Below are 17,637 nucleotides of genomic sequence, written 5' to 3'. Positions count from 1 at the left end.
ATGTTCAAACTTGTGGCGGGCGGCGTGGTGGACTGGGTCGATGTGCTCCCTCTAATATGGTTGAGTGCAATGATGGCTGGCTCATCCGTCATACTCGTGAACGGGTGCTGCTTGTGGGGACTGGTCTGTTCTGGTTGCGAACACTGATTAGATTTTTTTTTTATATAACATATGCTAATGATCACTCTATTCTGCCAAATTTGAATTTAAAAGAAATAGTATTATTGTAAATATGTACAACAGTAAAAAAAAATACAGGCTGAGTTTCTTGTCATTTCTCATCTCGAAATCATTCAGAACTGACGGTAGATTTGACATATCATAGAGTCTGTAATAGACCTACATGAATAAAGATATTTTGAAATTTTTTTTTAATGATTAATGTCAACGAAGCATGATACAGAATAAGTTGCGCTGGTCAGTCAGTAATTCAATAAAGGTAAATTCCAAATAGAATATCTCTAAAAGCATTATCATTCAGACAACCGACGAATTTCCTGTATCTTCCACAAAAACAACATTTGAATACACATTATAATTTTACTTGCGAATTATAACCACAATGCAAACATAAAAAATACACGGCGCTCCGACATTGGTTAGAGCACACGAGACAGAAAGCGGGAACCCACGTGCAAACAAAAATGGTCGGCCTTTATCGGATTCCCTTTGTTAATACAAATTGAATATCTGCGCGGTATAAAAAGGCTTTTTGCCCATAATTAATCTAAATTAACGAACGTGAAGGCAAATCTTATCCGGTTCGGATACAGTGTAATATATATTTATCATTACATAGTATGAAACAAAGTCTCTGTTTGTCCGTGCGTATACTTAAATCTTTAAAACTACGGAAGAAGAAAGAAGAAGAAGATTTTGAAGTGTTTTTTTTATTAGATAGAGTGATTTCAGAGGAAGGTTTATATGTATAATACATGTACACCCGGGAGAAGCCGGGGCGAGTAACTAGTAATATATATGCTTATAAAACGTTTTGATTAACAATACCTACACCTATGAATTCAATTACCAGTTTCACCAAACACTAGCAACCTACTCCGGTTTTACATGTATTGTTATTTGTACTGTACTGTATTGTACAATGTTATAATGAAGAAAATAAAACTATTGCTATCCTTCAGATATCAAATCAGAATATCTTTATTCATGTAGATCTATTACAGACTCTTATGATATGTCAAAGTACTGTTTGGGAAAATTGTATAAATATAAATTTGGGAGAATAATTTCTTTCGTACAAACCATGTTTTAACAATTAATTAATTAATAATTGTATTACTTGTAATCTCCTTAAAATATAATATCTGTATGTATATTATTATTTCTGTATAGTAAAATTTTTATTTCATTATGTTATGGTATGGTTGCCTAGTGATTAGGTACGCCCGCGTAGGTACTAACTGAAAACCAGAGTTAGACGCCCATCAGTCCAGCCATAGCTGAGTTTGTACCTATTGCCAATTATAATAAATATGTTTAAATATGTAACTATTTTATTATACTAATATTGGCAATAAATGGATTTATTATTATATACTTGCGAAAGATTTGTAATATACCCATATTACAAATCTATGAATTTCTCATCTATTCTGTACTAAAATATGACTGCATATAAACGATCATCTTGAATCATTATCTCTATTCCTAAGAATTGCATTTAAATCCGTTGCGAATTAAAAGTCTAAGCGTACATACAGTGGCGGCGATTTTTTTTTTATACTACGTAAAGATAAGAAGACACTACTAATAAATGCATCCTGTTGACCTCAGAAAATGTCAAACCAAATTCACCTTAAAGAGGTCGTGAACATTATTCCAAATTTCTTTAATAGTATTCAGCCAAACTTCTATCAAGATATAACACCATGAGATTATATGAATATTTATTATATGTAGTTTAATTTTATATTTTATTTATATGTAATCCATAAACTTATATATTTTATATTGGTATATTAGCATTTTTATATATTTGCATATGTATATATATGTATTATTTTTCTGTATCTCATCATTGTATATATATAAGTCATTCTCTTCCATTCTCTATCGGTGTCATCTATTTGTATTCATATCATTTTCACACAATCTTTTTTTTTTTTTTACATTATTATTTTTCTGTATCTATTTGTAATAATATTTCTTTTTTTTTCTTTTAATGATTTATTAAAGTGCACCGCCTTATTATCCCTGATCAACGCGACGGTTGACTGGTAGAGAATGCCTTCAGGCATTAAGTCCGCCATGTATTCATTTTTGTGTGCAAAAGAATAAATAAATAAAATAAAATAAATAAGAAATGTAGTCTTAATACAATTTTACAATATAGCCAAAGTTATTGTTTTAGGTTGTATGTCTTAAAACTGTAATTAGGCCAATTGGCATGGCACAAGTTGGCAACGCTAACAAAGGCGCGGACAGTAAATTTTCATTGTTATTCAACAAAGTTGCTAGAAGCATAAGACTATTTTATGTAAGTAACGAAATTTAGAATATGTAAGTAACGAAATTTGGAATGTATTTCCTAAAGATACGCGTTCAATAATTTGTCACATTACTCCGAACCTAGAATGCAGTGCAAATTATTTTCTTAATTTCCAAGAACAAATATTTTAGTATCGGAACTTTGACCTGAAGTATTTTTGTGTGGTGATTTTTAATTTGACTAATTGTTCTAGCAATATAGTATAGCGCCTTACTTCTGATGGTTGCGGTTTCGTTTACTAGCATAATGAAAACATTTAGATCATTGTTTATATAGATCTTGTTGTTTTCAGTCTATATAATATATGTATTTACAAAAAAAGTAGTTCTTCTTAGCTTGGAACTATACGGCGCTGTGTGAATTGGCCTGGTTATTACTATTATTATTTGTATAACCCTAACAAATTTAATTAATCTAAGAGCATCGCCTCTTAGATTAATTTGATTAGGTTTGCCCCAAATCACGTTGGATTCCAATATACTGAGCGAAATGTTAAAGTGTCAGGTGCTGTGTTTACTATGACGTCGACAGTTGTTGTGGCTTTAACTCTTCTGCTTTCTCTAATAACAGCTATATTTTATTAGCTATAAGGTATATTATTACTTACTATTACCTGGAACTCCATTCTTTGACACAAAATTTTTTCTCATCACCTATAATTATATTACTAAATTTGTAATTTATGTCCGTTCGTACGTACTATGGGTCTAACTGTACATCTGAACTGTAAATCAGTGCTGGAACTCACGTTTCCAGCATTATACTAAATTGTGGTCACATTCACTCTGTTTTGTAATGTGTGTAGATTATTGTTTGTTTTTCTTTGTCATTATTTTTGTATATAATGTATATGTGCGAGTCAGTAAATTATATTCTACCAATGTTACATCCACCTAATTCATTTTTTAAGACAAAAGACCACCTATGTCTGTCCTCATGATACAATCTATCTTCTTGTAAAATTTCATTAAAATCCGTTCAACTGTTTAGTCGTAACAAGGTAACAAAATAAACAAATTAAGTTAACAAACATTCAGACAGACATATGTATGTATTACTACTGTAATAAGAAAGATTATTGATAAAGTGTTTGTTTCTTTTGTTTCAGATGTCGCTATGGCTGTGCTAAGAGAAGTGCCAATGGAGAAATTTTAAGCATATAAAAATGACGTAGTAGTTTCTCAAATGAAAGCAAATTCAAATATATCTGATGCGGAATAAAGCAATGGGGCCACAGAGGTGATATTCGCAGAAATGGCCACGGATAGACTGCCATTACATCTTTGTAATTCTATAAAACAGTACTGCATAGTGAAGGATAATTTAAAAAATAAGCTAGTTCTTATAAGGAATGTAACAGCGAATTGGAGAAAGAAGCTCTATTCCAAATTGGATGCACAGGAGCGAGTCAAATTAATTTTCTTATTAGTGTTACTATTGACTCAGAATTCTAATGGTACTAGTTACAGTGGTAGTAGAAATTCTATGTTAAGGACTCGAATAATTGGTACGCGATATGGTAAATTACAAGGAGTTATACTGCCTATGGATCAACATAAGTACTTGAAGCCTGTCGAAGCTTATCTCGGTGTTCCTTACGCGACCCCACCTACGGGATCAAACAGGTACGTTCAATTTTCGAGATTTCTATTTAACGCTTGATTTGAAATACGTTTGCTGGAGCAGAAATATCGAGAGCAAAATTGAGTGGAATTATTTTTTTTTGCAAGATATAAACTGGTATGATACGTGAATTTATCTTGGATGGAGTAACATGTTACGTATTTTATGACCTTCCCGTATATAGTCGAGAGTCTCGAGGTATTGTTTTATTTATTATTACTCAATTAGGTACAACATATTCCCTATTGGGTTATATTAATTATATTTTTGTATATATTGTGTAATATAAATCTTATTATAAGAAGTATAATAAGAATTATGTTACTAGCTATCCTGGCAAACGTTGTTTTGCCATATTCATTAATATCGCTATTGAAAAATAGAGGTTTATGTTAGAAGAGTGAATATTTAGGGTGAGCCCATGTATTTTAAAGCTCTTGTCTAAAATTGACAAATAATGATGTAATATATAAGATCACTTTATTATATTCGAGTGACGTATAAAAGAAAATAATAATTTATGTATGTACATTTTAAAATCAAATTTTTATAAAAAAAATTACAGCTACTTGTTAATTAAGATTTGGATATTTGGAAAAACATTCTACACTTTCTATAGAATATATATTTTGTTGTTAATAGTTTTCAGTGTCATTATTTTATATGTAAATAAACTCTTCTTTCATGAATATTTCACTTTAATGAAATGTTTATATACCAATATAGAAATAAGACGTTGTCCAAACTCAGGTCTATTGAACTAAATTGAGAGGTTGATAAGGGTTTGTAGGCTTTCATATTGTCACCCATTTCGGTAGGACATTGTAATTATATTTATAAACATTTTGTAGGCACTTTCAAAATTATACAAATAATCTCTGAACTGGGTCTCTCTAGTGTACGAAAAGAAGACCTAAATAGATGAAATTTGCGTATAAGAATAACACCTTTTTCCTCGTATTAGCCTTAGGTGGTGGTTATGACTTTGTAAATTTGGATTAATATTAAAAAAAATATTATATCACGGGGAGTGTTCTGAGGAATTGTTCGGATTAATACCAGCTGCTGAGTTTCACCACCGTACCATCCGCCAGAAACTGAAATACCATCCTGATCATCTGGATGAATGGCGGTCTTCCACAGTGCGGTTTTCTAGAAACTTTTTGCCTCGCACAACCACATTATGGAATCACCTTCCAGCAATGGTATTTCCGAACCGATACGATATTGAAACCTTCAAGAAAAGAGCTTATTCCTTTTTAAAAGGCCGACAACGTAATTGCAATTCCCCTGGTGTTGCGGGTGCTCATGGGCGGCGGTAATCACTTACCATCAGGTGAGCCGCATGCTCGTTTGTCCCCTGTGTTATAAAAAAAAAAACGCGATCATTTGTGAGTATGTATGGATGTTTGTTACCGTTTCACGTAAAAACTATTCCGCAGGTACAGCTAGTATATCCATGTATAACAATGTAATATATCTGTTTAACATCTTTCATTCATAATATCGAATAATTTTATTGTATTTTTATAGCTATGATCGAGTAAAAACATCTATTATTATTACAATTTATGCATAAGCCTTATAGGAGTAACTATAAGATTATTCTTTTATAAATGTTTTATTAATAATCTATTATAAATAGATGTATAATTCTGTGGTAACAAACCTGAATACTATAATATATAGGCATAAAGAAAAAATAGATTATTTAATATTCATGAATGCAAAATTCGCCAAATATTAAAAAACACTATAGTTTTGCCATAATCTATTATAAATATATATATATACACTAACCTACCAATGTCTTATTAGCTCTGATCAATGCGACGGTTGACTGGTAGAGAATCCCATTAGGTATTTATTTCTCCATGGATACAATATTGTGTGCAAAAGAATAAATAAATAAATATTAATGACTAAAAATAACTTTAACGTTAATTAATAAATAGCGGTAATTATGCCAAGCATGTCTATGTATTTATTTATTTTGATATTTACATATCAATACAATATACCTGTTATAAAATGTAGCATGCACTTGTTCACCTAGTAATAAATAAAAAACTAAAACTCTTCACAAAAAGGACACAATTGTAAATTGCTAAATTAAGTTTATTGTATGTTTCGTTGTTTTTTTACGTACTACATGAATTTAGCTCTATTTTTTAGAATTGAGTTATATATTAAATTTAGGTACATCCATAAAAAAATTGTGATCAAAACAATTAATGAAACATTTCCCAATTTCATTTCCAATTCCAAATATATATGTGATCATATTACAGGCACTTTCGTACATTTGATATTCCCTCATATCGTATTCCTACGCAAAATCTCCACAGAGCAATATGAATAACGATATTTATTTCTTTTACTTTGTTTAGGTTTGCACCAACACGAGCGCCAGCCCCCTGGGACGACGTGAAGACAGTGGACCAAATGGGGCCGGTCTGTCCTCAGAGATTACCAGATATATCAAACGAGACTCAAGCGCTGGAGAGAATGCCGAAAGGTCGGCTCGAGTACTTGCGAAGACTGTTACCGAGACTAAAAAACCAGAGCGAGGATTGTCTGTATATGAACATATACACGCCAGTGCAGGGTAAGTTTCTATTAAAGCGTTAATAGTTACCAGTTAGGTTTCTATTGCTATTTTTATATTCTTCATTTATTGTATGGGTTCCAGTCATTGCGAGAGTGCTTTAAAGAATCAAATATGCTCACCGTTGCTTCTCAATACATTTATGAAAATATCATATATGCCAGGAAAAATATAGACTAAAGAAAGAGTTAGTGATTGCACTAATATAAGCTTACATAACAATAAATAACAATAACTTATTTTACCTAAATGCCGTTTGGCTAAAGTTAGTAATTCGTTTTATGGCAATTGCGTAAGGTTTTTCAATACAGAAAAAAGATTTAAATGCCAAATAAAATACTTCCTTTGCAAAAAAGCTTACTATAAAATTGTAGAATTCGTTAAAGATAATAATGTTTTTACAGAAAAACTTTAAATCCATAGCACTGACAATATTATCTGATTACACTAATAATGAGTGCGTAGCGATTTCTGTATTGATTATCGCGTTCCTTTTACATTCTCATGCATTCCGAATGAGTGGTAGAATCAAAATACGACTGTTCAAAAGTGCGTGTAATAAGTTTATTTGAATAAAGATTATTTTTATTTCTATTTCTATTGCAAATTACTTGATTTAAAAACTCCCGAACACCTACACTAGGAAGAATCGTAAACTTAAGCTGTCTTGTTACAAGAAGATAAATCTGGTTTAGCAGTAGAAGTATTCCTTATTACAAAACGAAGTTTATCTCTACAGCGTGGTTCGTCTATAGTCTAAAGTTAGACCTGCGAAACCTTTAGTTTAACATGAGTCTAAACGCAAAAAGTCAAACGCCATTTTTTAAAATTGTATTGTAAGTTGTTGTTTTTTGAAAAATGGCTTAACTAAATTAAAAATATTGTAAGTAATACAAAATACAATTATAACAATATATAAAAAGCGTTTCAGGCGTCCATAGGCAACTGATTACCACCAGATTAACCGTGTGATTGTTTACCATCGTAGTTTAAAAAGAAACTAGAGTTTACGCATGTGGCTGCATATGTACTGAGCATTTCATTACCTTTACGACCATTAATCCAGATGGAGTAGTCAGAGGCATTATCAACTATGACCTACGATGATCACAAAACTTAAAACGTACATATTTTGTTGCGTTTATTTGTAAATCAAGAAGTAATCTACATGATTCATCATCGGAAGTACTATATTAAAGAGTGCGTAATTTAATACAGATATATATATATTTAATTGTAGGAACTAAGAGAATATCAGCGCTGCAGATTTATCTATCAATATATGTTGAGTTGGTTGCCTCTTCACTTTTGCAACATAAAGCTACCTCCATTTCTTTTATTTGTCGATTTTTTCTGTACCTAATATATGTTACATATACATATAATTAGTAAATCACAGGATCTTACTATGTTTTATTTTTATTGCAACAAACGAAGACGTGTGAATGTACACGAATATGGCTGTCCATAAAAGATTTATTTACCATCCATCCCTTGCTTTTCAGTTTACCCGGCCACGCTGTGGCTAAGGTTCTTGAATAAAATAATATTGCGACTATAAATTGAGATGTAAGCTATCCTATCTTTCAAGTTGGATCAAATTGCATACAATAGTGCAAATGAAATTTCCAGTCGGTTCAGTAGTTTAGGAGTTTATTGCGATGGGAGACAAACAACGTGACACGTAATTTTATATATAAAGATATTAACAGTTTTCGAAAAATCACCATTGAATCACGATAGTTCGAACAAACGATTGCAGGCCATTGTTATAGTTTTCAGTTCATTCGAGTTATGAATACATGAAATAACGATCAATTATTCGAGTTACTGAAAAGCGCAATGTAGTTACAGAGAATATTTTGTACAAACGAACAAAGGGTAGTGAATTACTAGAATAGCTCCGGTTTTATATCGATGTCACAATAGCGATATCTATATCTACAAATCTATAATATTTACTAGCTTTGCCAGCGGTTTTACCTCCATGAAATTTATAGCCTATGAGTTATTTTGTTGTATAAGCTATATTACTGCTAAGTTTCATTAAAATCCGTTCAGTAGTTTTTGCGTGAAAAAGAATTATCTATCGCTTTTTACTCACAAACTTTCGTGTTTATAATGTCAGTAAGATTATTTACTTGTATTGTTCCAGCAAAGTTCGATATAAAAATCTAACAGAATTTATAAATGACATTTGCCACTTTAAAACACATTTCAAATTTTAGAATAATAATAAAGAAATAGAAATAATTGTTTAATCAAATAAACTTAATAAAATATGGTCGAGCGCAGTGATGGCTTTAAAACACATTTGCTCTTATCACTACGACTGATTTAATCTTATTGCAATTATATTTGACCCAAAAAATTAGTGCTTGTTGGTAGTTTGTATTCACACGTTTCGAAAATGTAATTATTTAAAAGAGCAACACACAATTTCTTGCTCGTTCTTCTTGTGATGAGACAGCTTTCCGAACGAGTAGATAAAAAACAAATTGTTATGACTATTCAAAAGTGCTTAAATTAAGTTTATTTGAATAAATGATTTTCTATTCTATTCTATTCTATAATCACTTTTGAATAGTCATATCGTATTTTTTTTATTATACCGCTCATTCGGATGCAGACTCATCATGAAAAATGAGTAAGAGACTTGCGTGTTCTCTTTTAAATGAATGTTGTTCAGCGTTACATATGTATTTATGATTTTGTGTGAATACAAACTGACTATTATAGGTACTATTATATATATATTTTTAAGATTAATATTGTAAATTCAATAAAAATGATTATTAAAAAACCTATACACAAAAATAAAAAATATATATGTATGAATGTAGATACAAGAGGAGATGAAGACAGAAAAAAGAGATAAACCAACCGTGTGAGTGATGATATGTCGAGAAAGGGAGTGAACACTGAGTTGAATGCAAACGAAGATGAATGGACGAGAAAAACATATTAGGTGCGTCGACACCAAATTAATTTTTTATCGACCTGATGGATAGTACCATCGTATATAATACACTAGCTGACGAGCGCAACTTCGTCTGCCTTTCATTTCTCCACCTTTTGCAATATTTTTCATTGCAGCTCCGCTCCTATTGGTCGTTGCGTAATGTTATATAGCCTAAAGCCTTTCTTGACAAATGGACTATCCAACACAAAAATAATTTTTCAATTCGAACCAGTAGTTCCTAAGATTACCGCGTTTGAATAAACAAACAAACTCTTCAACTTTATAATATTAGTGTGGGCGATAATGGAAACCAGGGAGTTGTAGGATATATATATATATTGTATATATTAATATTATAAAGAAACACTACTAACTAGGGCCAGGAAGGGAAACCAAAAAAGAAGAATAGATAGTAGTGACAATTTAGAAGATAATTTTGGTATTCGAAATATAAAGCATATAAAATAGTTATAAACAAATAAGTGGCCTGTATTCCACAATTAGTATACATGAACAGCAGCAGGTTTTTTTTTCGGTGGGTAGACACAGATAAAGAAAATCCTATATTGTTTTGCTCTGGTTTTTAATTGTTTGAATTTTAAATGTTTTATTTTTCTCAACTTTTGGACATTTCAACATAATAGTGTTAATTGCACAGGTGTTACCTACTCACTACTGGCTATGCCACATTGTTGGGTTGACTGGTAGAGATCTCTCTTAGAGATAAGTCCACCTTTGCTCACTTTGTATATGTTTAAGTTTAGAACTGTATTTTAAAGTGCAATAAAGAATATAACAGCATCAGGAATGCCACAAAATTCATAGTGTCAATCTCGGTATTAGTACTGGACTCGAAAAAGACTCCTGCTTTGCGAATCTTAGGAACTAAATTGTTGTCAGACACGACAGTAACAGTACACAATATTGGCGCTACTATTTTACTGTAAATTCTGACATTTCCAACTAAAAGACTACAAAGCAAACCCAATGGCAGAATTAAATGAGATACAGGTACCTATGCAGACTTTGATATAGGATCAAAGATGGAAGAAGATAATCATTCATAAAGATGTTACGAGAAAATTAACATCGGATAACATACAAGTATCCCCACTAATATTTTAAATACGAAAGTATTTCTACCTGTCTGTCGCGCTTCCACCTAAAAACTACTGAACCGATTTAAATAAAATTTAGAACACAGATAGCCTAGAGAAACCTGAGAAAGGGCATACGCTAATGACTTTTTAATTCGAAAAAAGGAATGTTAGGTGTTAAAATGGGAGATGAAAGATTGCTTGAAAGTATCGTCATTTTTAAAGCTTTAAAGTTATTATTTAGGCTATTGATTAAGTATAAATAAATAGGACATTAAAAGTTTTATCCTTAAGTAAAAATTTTATCCTTAAGGGGATAAAAATAATAGATGAATATGAATAATAGATGAAATATAATAGAAATAGGGGATGTAGATCAGTTTGGAAATTCGGCAGTAGCTAGAACGAAACTTTTTCATTGGCGCTTTATAATTAGCCTAAATAATTAAAATGTTATCCACTAGCTATTATTTTTAAATATAATATAATTAAATATTATTATAGCTGCTATTTTTAAAAGCTCGGAAGATTTATACGCAAAATAAACTGCGATTTCACAAGACTAAGTTTTAATATTTCATGTCAATAGTGTTACAAGGAAATAATGAAATGTGCTTTCGGCTAACGGAAATCTTTGATTCCGGTTTTCAATGGCGAAAATTTTAATCACAGGTTCACAAAAGATCCTCTGCCATATAGTTGGTAGGGAGTTCTTTGTTGGGCTGACAATAGACACGTGTCTGTACAGAAGCTGTGTAATGACAAACTGGGTTGTCTTTTTGTAACAGATACCTTTGTGTTGGATGTAATACCGAACATTGGATGAGTTATTGTTCCGTTAATACAACTTAATATTGAACACGTTAAGATCTTAGCAACTGAAACATATATTAGAAATAAAAGGACTCCATTGAAGTATCCTTAATTAGAAATGTCTTATACGTATAAATAATGTGTAGATTAAATTTTTGTCATTCGTCCTACACTAAGGAAAAGAACTATTGAAATAAACTTCATTAATATAAATGTAAATTGTACCCGCCATATGTACTTTTAATTTATGAACATTAAAGTTTTAATAAATAAAATAAATGTAAATGGTAAATGCCAGAAAAAATATTGACCGTTTCAAAACAGTTAACAATTGCTCTAATAAAATCTTACGTAATAATAACAAACTGGTTTTAACTATAGTTTTATGGGAAGCGTTTTTAGATTTTACAACAAATTGCCAGTTTATACTAAATCTGTCTAAAAAAAAATCAATTGTCATATAAGACATTCTATTTCTTTGTAAATAAGCTTATTATAAAATTGTAGAGTTTGTAAATAATAATGTTTTTGTAGTAAACATCTAAAATATTATCTGATTGCACAAAGAATTAGTGCGTAGCGATTTCTGTGTTTATAGTTGCTTGTCTCGTTCTTATTACAGTGTGTTTATTTAAAGCATAATTTATTCAAAAGACCAACACACAAGTTTCTTGCTCATTGCTCATTCTTTTTAAAATGAGTCTGCGTTCCGAATGAGTAGTAGAAACAAAAAAATATGACTATTCAAAAATGTTTATTTAAATAAAGATTATTTCTATGTCAATTTATGTATGACTAGCTGTACCCGCGACAACGTCCGCCTGGAATTTAACTTTATTTTTCTAAAATAAAAGTAGCCTAAGTTACTCCTTATTACATCGGCTACCTGCCAATAAAAGTCCCGTCAAAATAGGTCCAGGCATTTCAGAGATTAGCCGGAACAAACAGACAGACAGACAAAAATTGTAAAAAATGTTATTTCGGTGTAAGTACCGTATTTATATTCAAATGCATGTAGTAAAATACGGTTATTTCAATATTACAAACAGATACACCAATTTTATTTATATGTATAGATATTATGTACTTTACAAAAGTGTGTAATAGATTTTTTTTAATTATTGATTTACTTCCCTCATAATCCTCTTAAAGACCTATGAAGTTGGTTGAAATTGTATTTATATATAACCTGAAATAAATTTGCCCACACTTCATCAAAAATAATTTATTTATATAAGCAATACAATATAAATGAGATCCATGAGAATAAAACACGTGTAGTCAGCGAGCCTGTTTCAATATGGCATGACATTCAATATCTAATGGATCTTGATATTTATATATTGTTTATCGGAGAAATATAGATTCTTTCATAAATATGTATTAACGTCTCAAATAATAAGGATTGTTAAAGTATTTCTCAATAAATGCAAGCAAATCTTGATCATATTCACTAATGTGCTTTTTATTTAATTTATAAAAATGCATATAAGTATATACGTATAGTAATGCGTATAGTATATACTTATATGCATTTTTTTTTGTAAATATATAATTCCTACGCTAAACAGTATTTGTATTATTCGTATCATTAGACAACTGATCATTAACATTAGTGTCTACTAATGACTACTACAGTCCACTGCTGGACATAGGACTCTCCCAAGGCACGGTACTGGGCACGATCTTTCAACTGATACAAATACTTTAATACATTATATAGGTACATATAAAACATACAGAGCAATACAAACAATCATACTCATGAATACTATACGAGGTATCAAACCCGCGACTATTAGAATTAAAACGATGTCCTAAGCTGCTATACCACAGAGGCCGTCAAACTCCGATTAAATAAGTAGAACTAAAACTTCGAAGACTTAAATTTAAATGTATGCTAAAATTTTAGCTAATCCCATACTTCGACATAGGACATGTTATAGGATGAAGTGCTGTCGCGTCTGTAATCTTCCGTAATTCGACAAATCCTATTGGCAGGCAGCACGCTGCACAGACCATAACTTCGTGCTGTAATTTATCTGTGCCAAGTAGTAGGACCGTTTGGCCTATCGTCTAATAAAGTGCCGTACAGGTTGTAAACTAAATGATATAATGCTATTTTTCTACATTAGGAAAACAAAGTTCATATAGGGATTTTCGCTTTGTTGAAAGACTTAGACTTAGATCAGGCCCAATTATTGGGTTAATCTTTCTCAATGCTTCGTTTCCATCGTATTCTGGATGACGCATTTCTTCTCTTTCTTTTCCTAAAATATTATAATAAATAAAATAATGTACTTCAACTACAAATTGTTCGGTGTCTGAATTTATATATATTTAATCTTTTTGAAAAAAAAAAATAACTAGGAAACACACGCGCACGCTCATCCGTTACGTTCGCGGGCTGCTCGTATAATGCCTTTTTTTGTCCGCGTCACTGTTCATAGACCGCCATCTTGTGCCCCAGTACTTACGGAAATATAAACACTATTACTATTGATTTGACCTTATTATAAATATATCCTAACTGATAAATGTAACTGAGTTAGACCTATTCAACTGATCGAGATGTATACAGTAAACCAAGAAAATTATTTGCTGCACTACTATATTATATATCTTATAATATAATAATAAATACTTAGCCTACATAGGTATATAGCTCTAAACAATTCACACAATGCCATCTAGTTCCAAGGTAAGCAGAGCTAGTGTTATAGATACTAGACAATTGGTGATACTTAGATATTTTTTTTGTAAACACATAATATATATAAGAAACCCGCTATAAATAATCATACTCATGAATACAAATGTTTGTATCGTGCAAGGAATAAAACCCGTGCATAATGGAAAAAACGGTGTGCTGCAGTTACACCACTAAGACCGTCAAATTATATATAAACAGATCAATGTACTTGATTTCATAAATGAATAAATAAATATTTACCTTCATTACATCTACATGTATTTGCGGGCTAGTTATACAATTGATAAACTTCAAAACAATTCTACCTATGTAAAACTTTGTCACATCAAGAAACTAACTTATAGCTTTTGTAAAGAACGTTTCTGCATTAGTCATTCCATGGAAACAATATGAAATTCATTAACACTGTTCGCGTCGTTCGCAGAACCTCTAAAGTTACAAAGTGTAATGGCGTCATAAACCTCCATTAAAGATATTTACTTAGTATCTTAATCTATATTGTTACTAAACGTAGTTTAACGATTGTTAACTATCTGTGCAGTCAGTTTTACAATTACTGTTATTAGTTGAAGTATAGTCTGTTTCATTAATCATTTATTCGTTTAACTGTTTGTTTAGTATTATTGTTATAACAAATTACGTTTATGTAGATAGTATATATGCATTAAGCGTTTTTCATCATTTATTAGTATAATTGCTTGAAACATTTGGCTTGAAGCTACTTTTTAGGGTAATTTATATTTATAGTAGGTTTTCCATCTAAACTTTACATTCAATTTTCACAAAATCCGAGCCGAATATTATAATATGGAGCTATTTTATATTCTACATAAAAGCAGTTGGGTTTTGTCTTTCAGAATGAAATATTTATGCTTGAATAATGTAACTAAAAAATATAACAATTAGTGAAAATATTGATTTATTACTTATATAATTATACTTTTGATTTATTATCACCATGTAAAACCGAAAAAGAGAAGGATGGAATGTGTGAGAGATGATATAAAAAAAGAGAGTGAATAACGAGATGACTGCGAACAGTGATGAATGGAAGGGAACAACATATTACGGTGACCCAAATAAATGCGATAAAGAAGAAGCAGATGAAGATATCTACATAGATACATATAAGTCTTTTACACGATACCACTATAGAATCTCATTGGCTTCCATAAATGACTATAAAGGTACTTCTAATTCCTGAAACTTCAATGGCAAATTTCATAAAATCAAAACCCAAGAAGGAATTAGGGAAGTTGCTTTGCGCATTTACGTAGATGACTCCATACAAATTCTTCCGAACTTCTAAAGTTCCGTTTTTTAATACGTACCTCCATTTAAATAGATAGTAAAAACTGCAATATTTCAGACTGTATTTTAATTCAGATAAAGCACGCTCTGTGCTGTCATGCAAACTAGCTGTAACTACAATCCTTGTCTAACATTGTAAAACGTTTTCAGTAAATACTCGTACAATACGTTCGTTTTATCTACGTTTTGCATGACAAATCCGTGGACAATATCAGCTTGGATAAACTGCTCTAAATTTAAATCTGCTTTATTAATTTGATCGTATTAAATTATAATATTTAAATGTATTTTTTTATTAGATTTTTTGGGCAATTAACCTGTGACTGCGACCTGCATAGATCTATTGTGATCGTCCATTTTTAAAGTTCGCTACTAGATTCGTGAGGTATAACAATTGAAGGTTATTTTTAGGAGCGATTTTTATCTTCTTAGGGTAGAGTGTATATTTTAAAATGAGATATTTCGTTTATGCAAGACAGGGCTACAACCACATAGAATGTTTAGTGACGTTTCCTCTTCAGCTTGGCAAAATCTGAAGATGATCTAAATGTATTACAATAACTTATTTTTTAATTGCAATAGTAAAGAAAAGAACGCGCTGTATTAAATTAGTATTCAAATGTGTAATTTATCAAATTGTAGTTAGCCGTCGAAATTCGTTCAAAATTAATTTAAATAACAAGTTTGAATATTATGTTACGTACATTAAATAATAAATTAAAAGAATGTTTATCTATCTGTTTGTTCTTGCTAATTTCTGAAACGGCTGGACCGATTTTGATGAGACTTTCACTCGCTGATGACTAATGTTATAAGGAGTAACTTTTTTTTGATTCCGCGGGGATAACACCTAGTTATAAATATTATTTGTATGTATTTGTTGCAGTTGGACCAACACTCCAAGCCAAATATCCCGTAGTCATATTCATCCACGGCGAATCCTTTGAATGGAATTCTGGGAACTTGTATGACGGCGCCGTGCTGGCGAGCTATGCAGGAATTGTCGTTATCACCATAAATTATAGACTCGGAATATTGGGTAAGCAAAATTTATTTTACTGAAAAATCTAAAGCATGCAAGTACAGAGTTAGTCTGAAATATAAATTAACATATATAATGGTATTTTATGTTCGAAGTGCCTAGATTTGAACTCACGATCTTTTGACTGTAAGTATGCGAATAGAGTGAAAAAAAATTACATATTTAAAAGCACTAATAAATGTTCATGCATACGATTTTATTTAATGTTAAACATAGACACCTATTTAATTATACAAATGTAAATAAACAGACTTTAAAAAAAACATATGACTTTCTTGCTAGTACTCGATTGAATCTATACACTGAACTGGACGGTAGGTTAAAAAATATTAATACAAAAACTTGACGTTCATAAGCGGATAAAATATATATATATGTAACTGTAAAATATGTTACTGTAAGGATATATAATAATATATGACTGTTAAAACGAAATATTGAAGCATATATTTCATTAAATAACGAACATATTGAAGAATGATTGATGAATGCTTTCAAATAAATACGGAAATATCTCCTGAAAATTATTTGTTTCAGAAATAAAATAAACTCAATTACTCTTTCAATAGGGTTCATCATTGAACAACGAATTCTTTAAAAATATCAAAAATTCATTTTTTTTTTCTTTTGTATAGTATTTATTGTTTTTCTGCGTTCATCGTTGATTAATAATTTTTAAAGAGTTTTTTGTTTACCTTTGAAATATTGTAATTCTTAGATTGATAGTGAACGGTTTAACATACACTTTCGCATGATATCTGGTTTTAATTACCGTTAAATTTAACAAAATATTCATGAAATTCTTTTCATTTTGTTAATGACATAATAAATATTAAAAACATTTTTTTTAAATAAATGTATAATATATATAACCCGATACCACCGAGGCCGTCAAAGTCAAAATACGTTTGTGGCATTAAATCGCTGCCGAGGTTTTCCCGCGAGACTACACTGCATAG

General features: G+C 30.7%; 1 protein-coding gene across 1 annotated transcript in view; it reads left to right on the top strand.

Annotated features, from left to right (window-relative positions):
- The window catches only part of LOC131844233 (neuroligin-4, Y-linked-like), a 105,891-nt gene that overhangs the window by 66,828 nt on the left and 21,426 nt on the right, over positions 1-17,637 (top strand). The window contains exons 2-4 of the mRNA XM_059193056.1: positions 3,618-4,134; positions 6,523-6,740; positions 16,523-16,675. Coding sequence (XP_059049039.1) covers positions 3,764-4,134; positions 6,523-6,740; positions 16,523-16,675 — 742 coding nt within the window. The 5' untranslated portion in view covers positions 3,618-3,763. The remainder of the gene's footprint in view (positions 1-3,617; positions 4,135-6,522; positions 6,741-16,522; positions 16,676-17,637) is intronic.

The sequence above is a fragment of the Achroia grisella genome, unplaced genomic scaffold (assembly GCF_030625045.1).
Source record: "Achroia grisella isolate CSIRO2021 unplaced genomic scaffold, CSIRO_AGI_Agris_v1 utg402, whole genome shotgun sequence".
In the NCBI taxonomy this organism is placed as follows: Eukaryota; Metazoa; Arthropoda; class Insecta; order Lepidoptera; family Pyralidae; genus Achroia; species Achroia grisella.
This window is presented reverse-complemented; position numbering and strand designations above follow the sequence as displayed.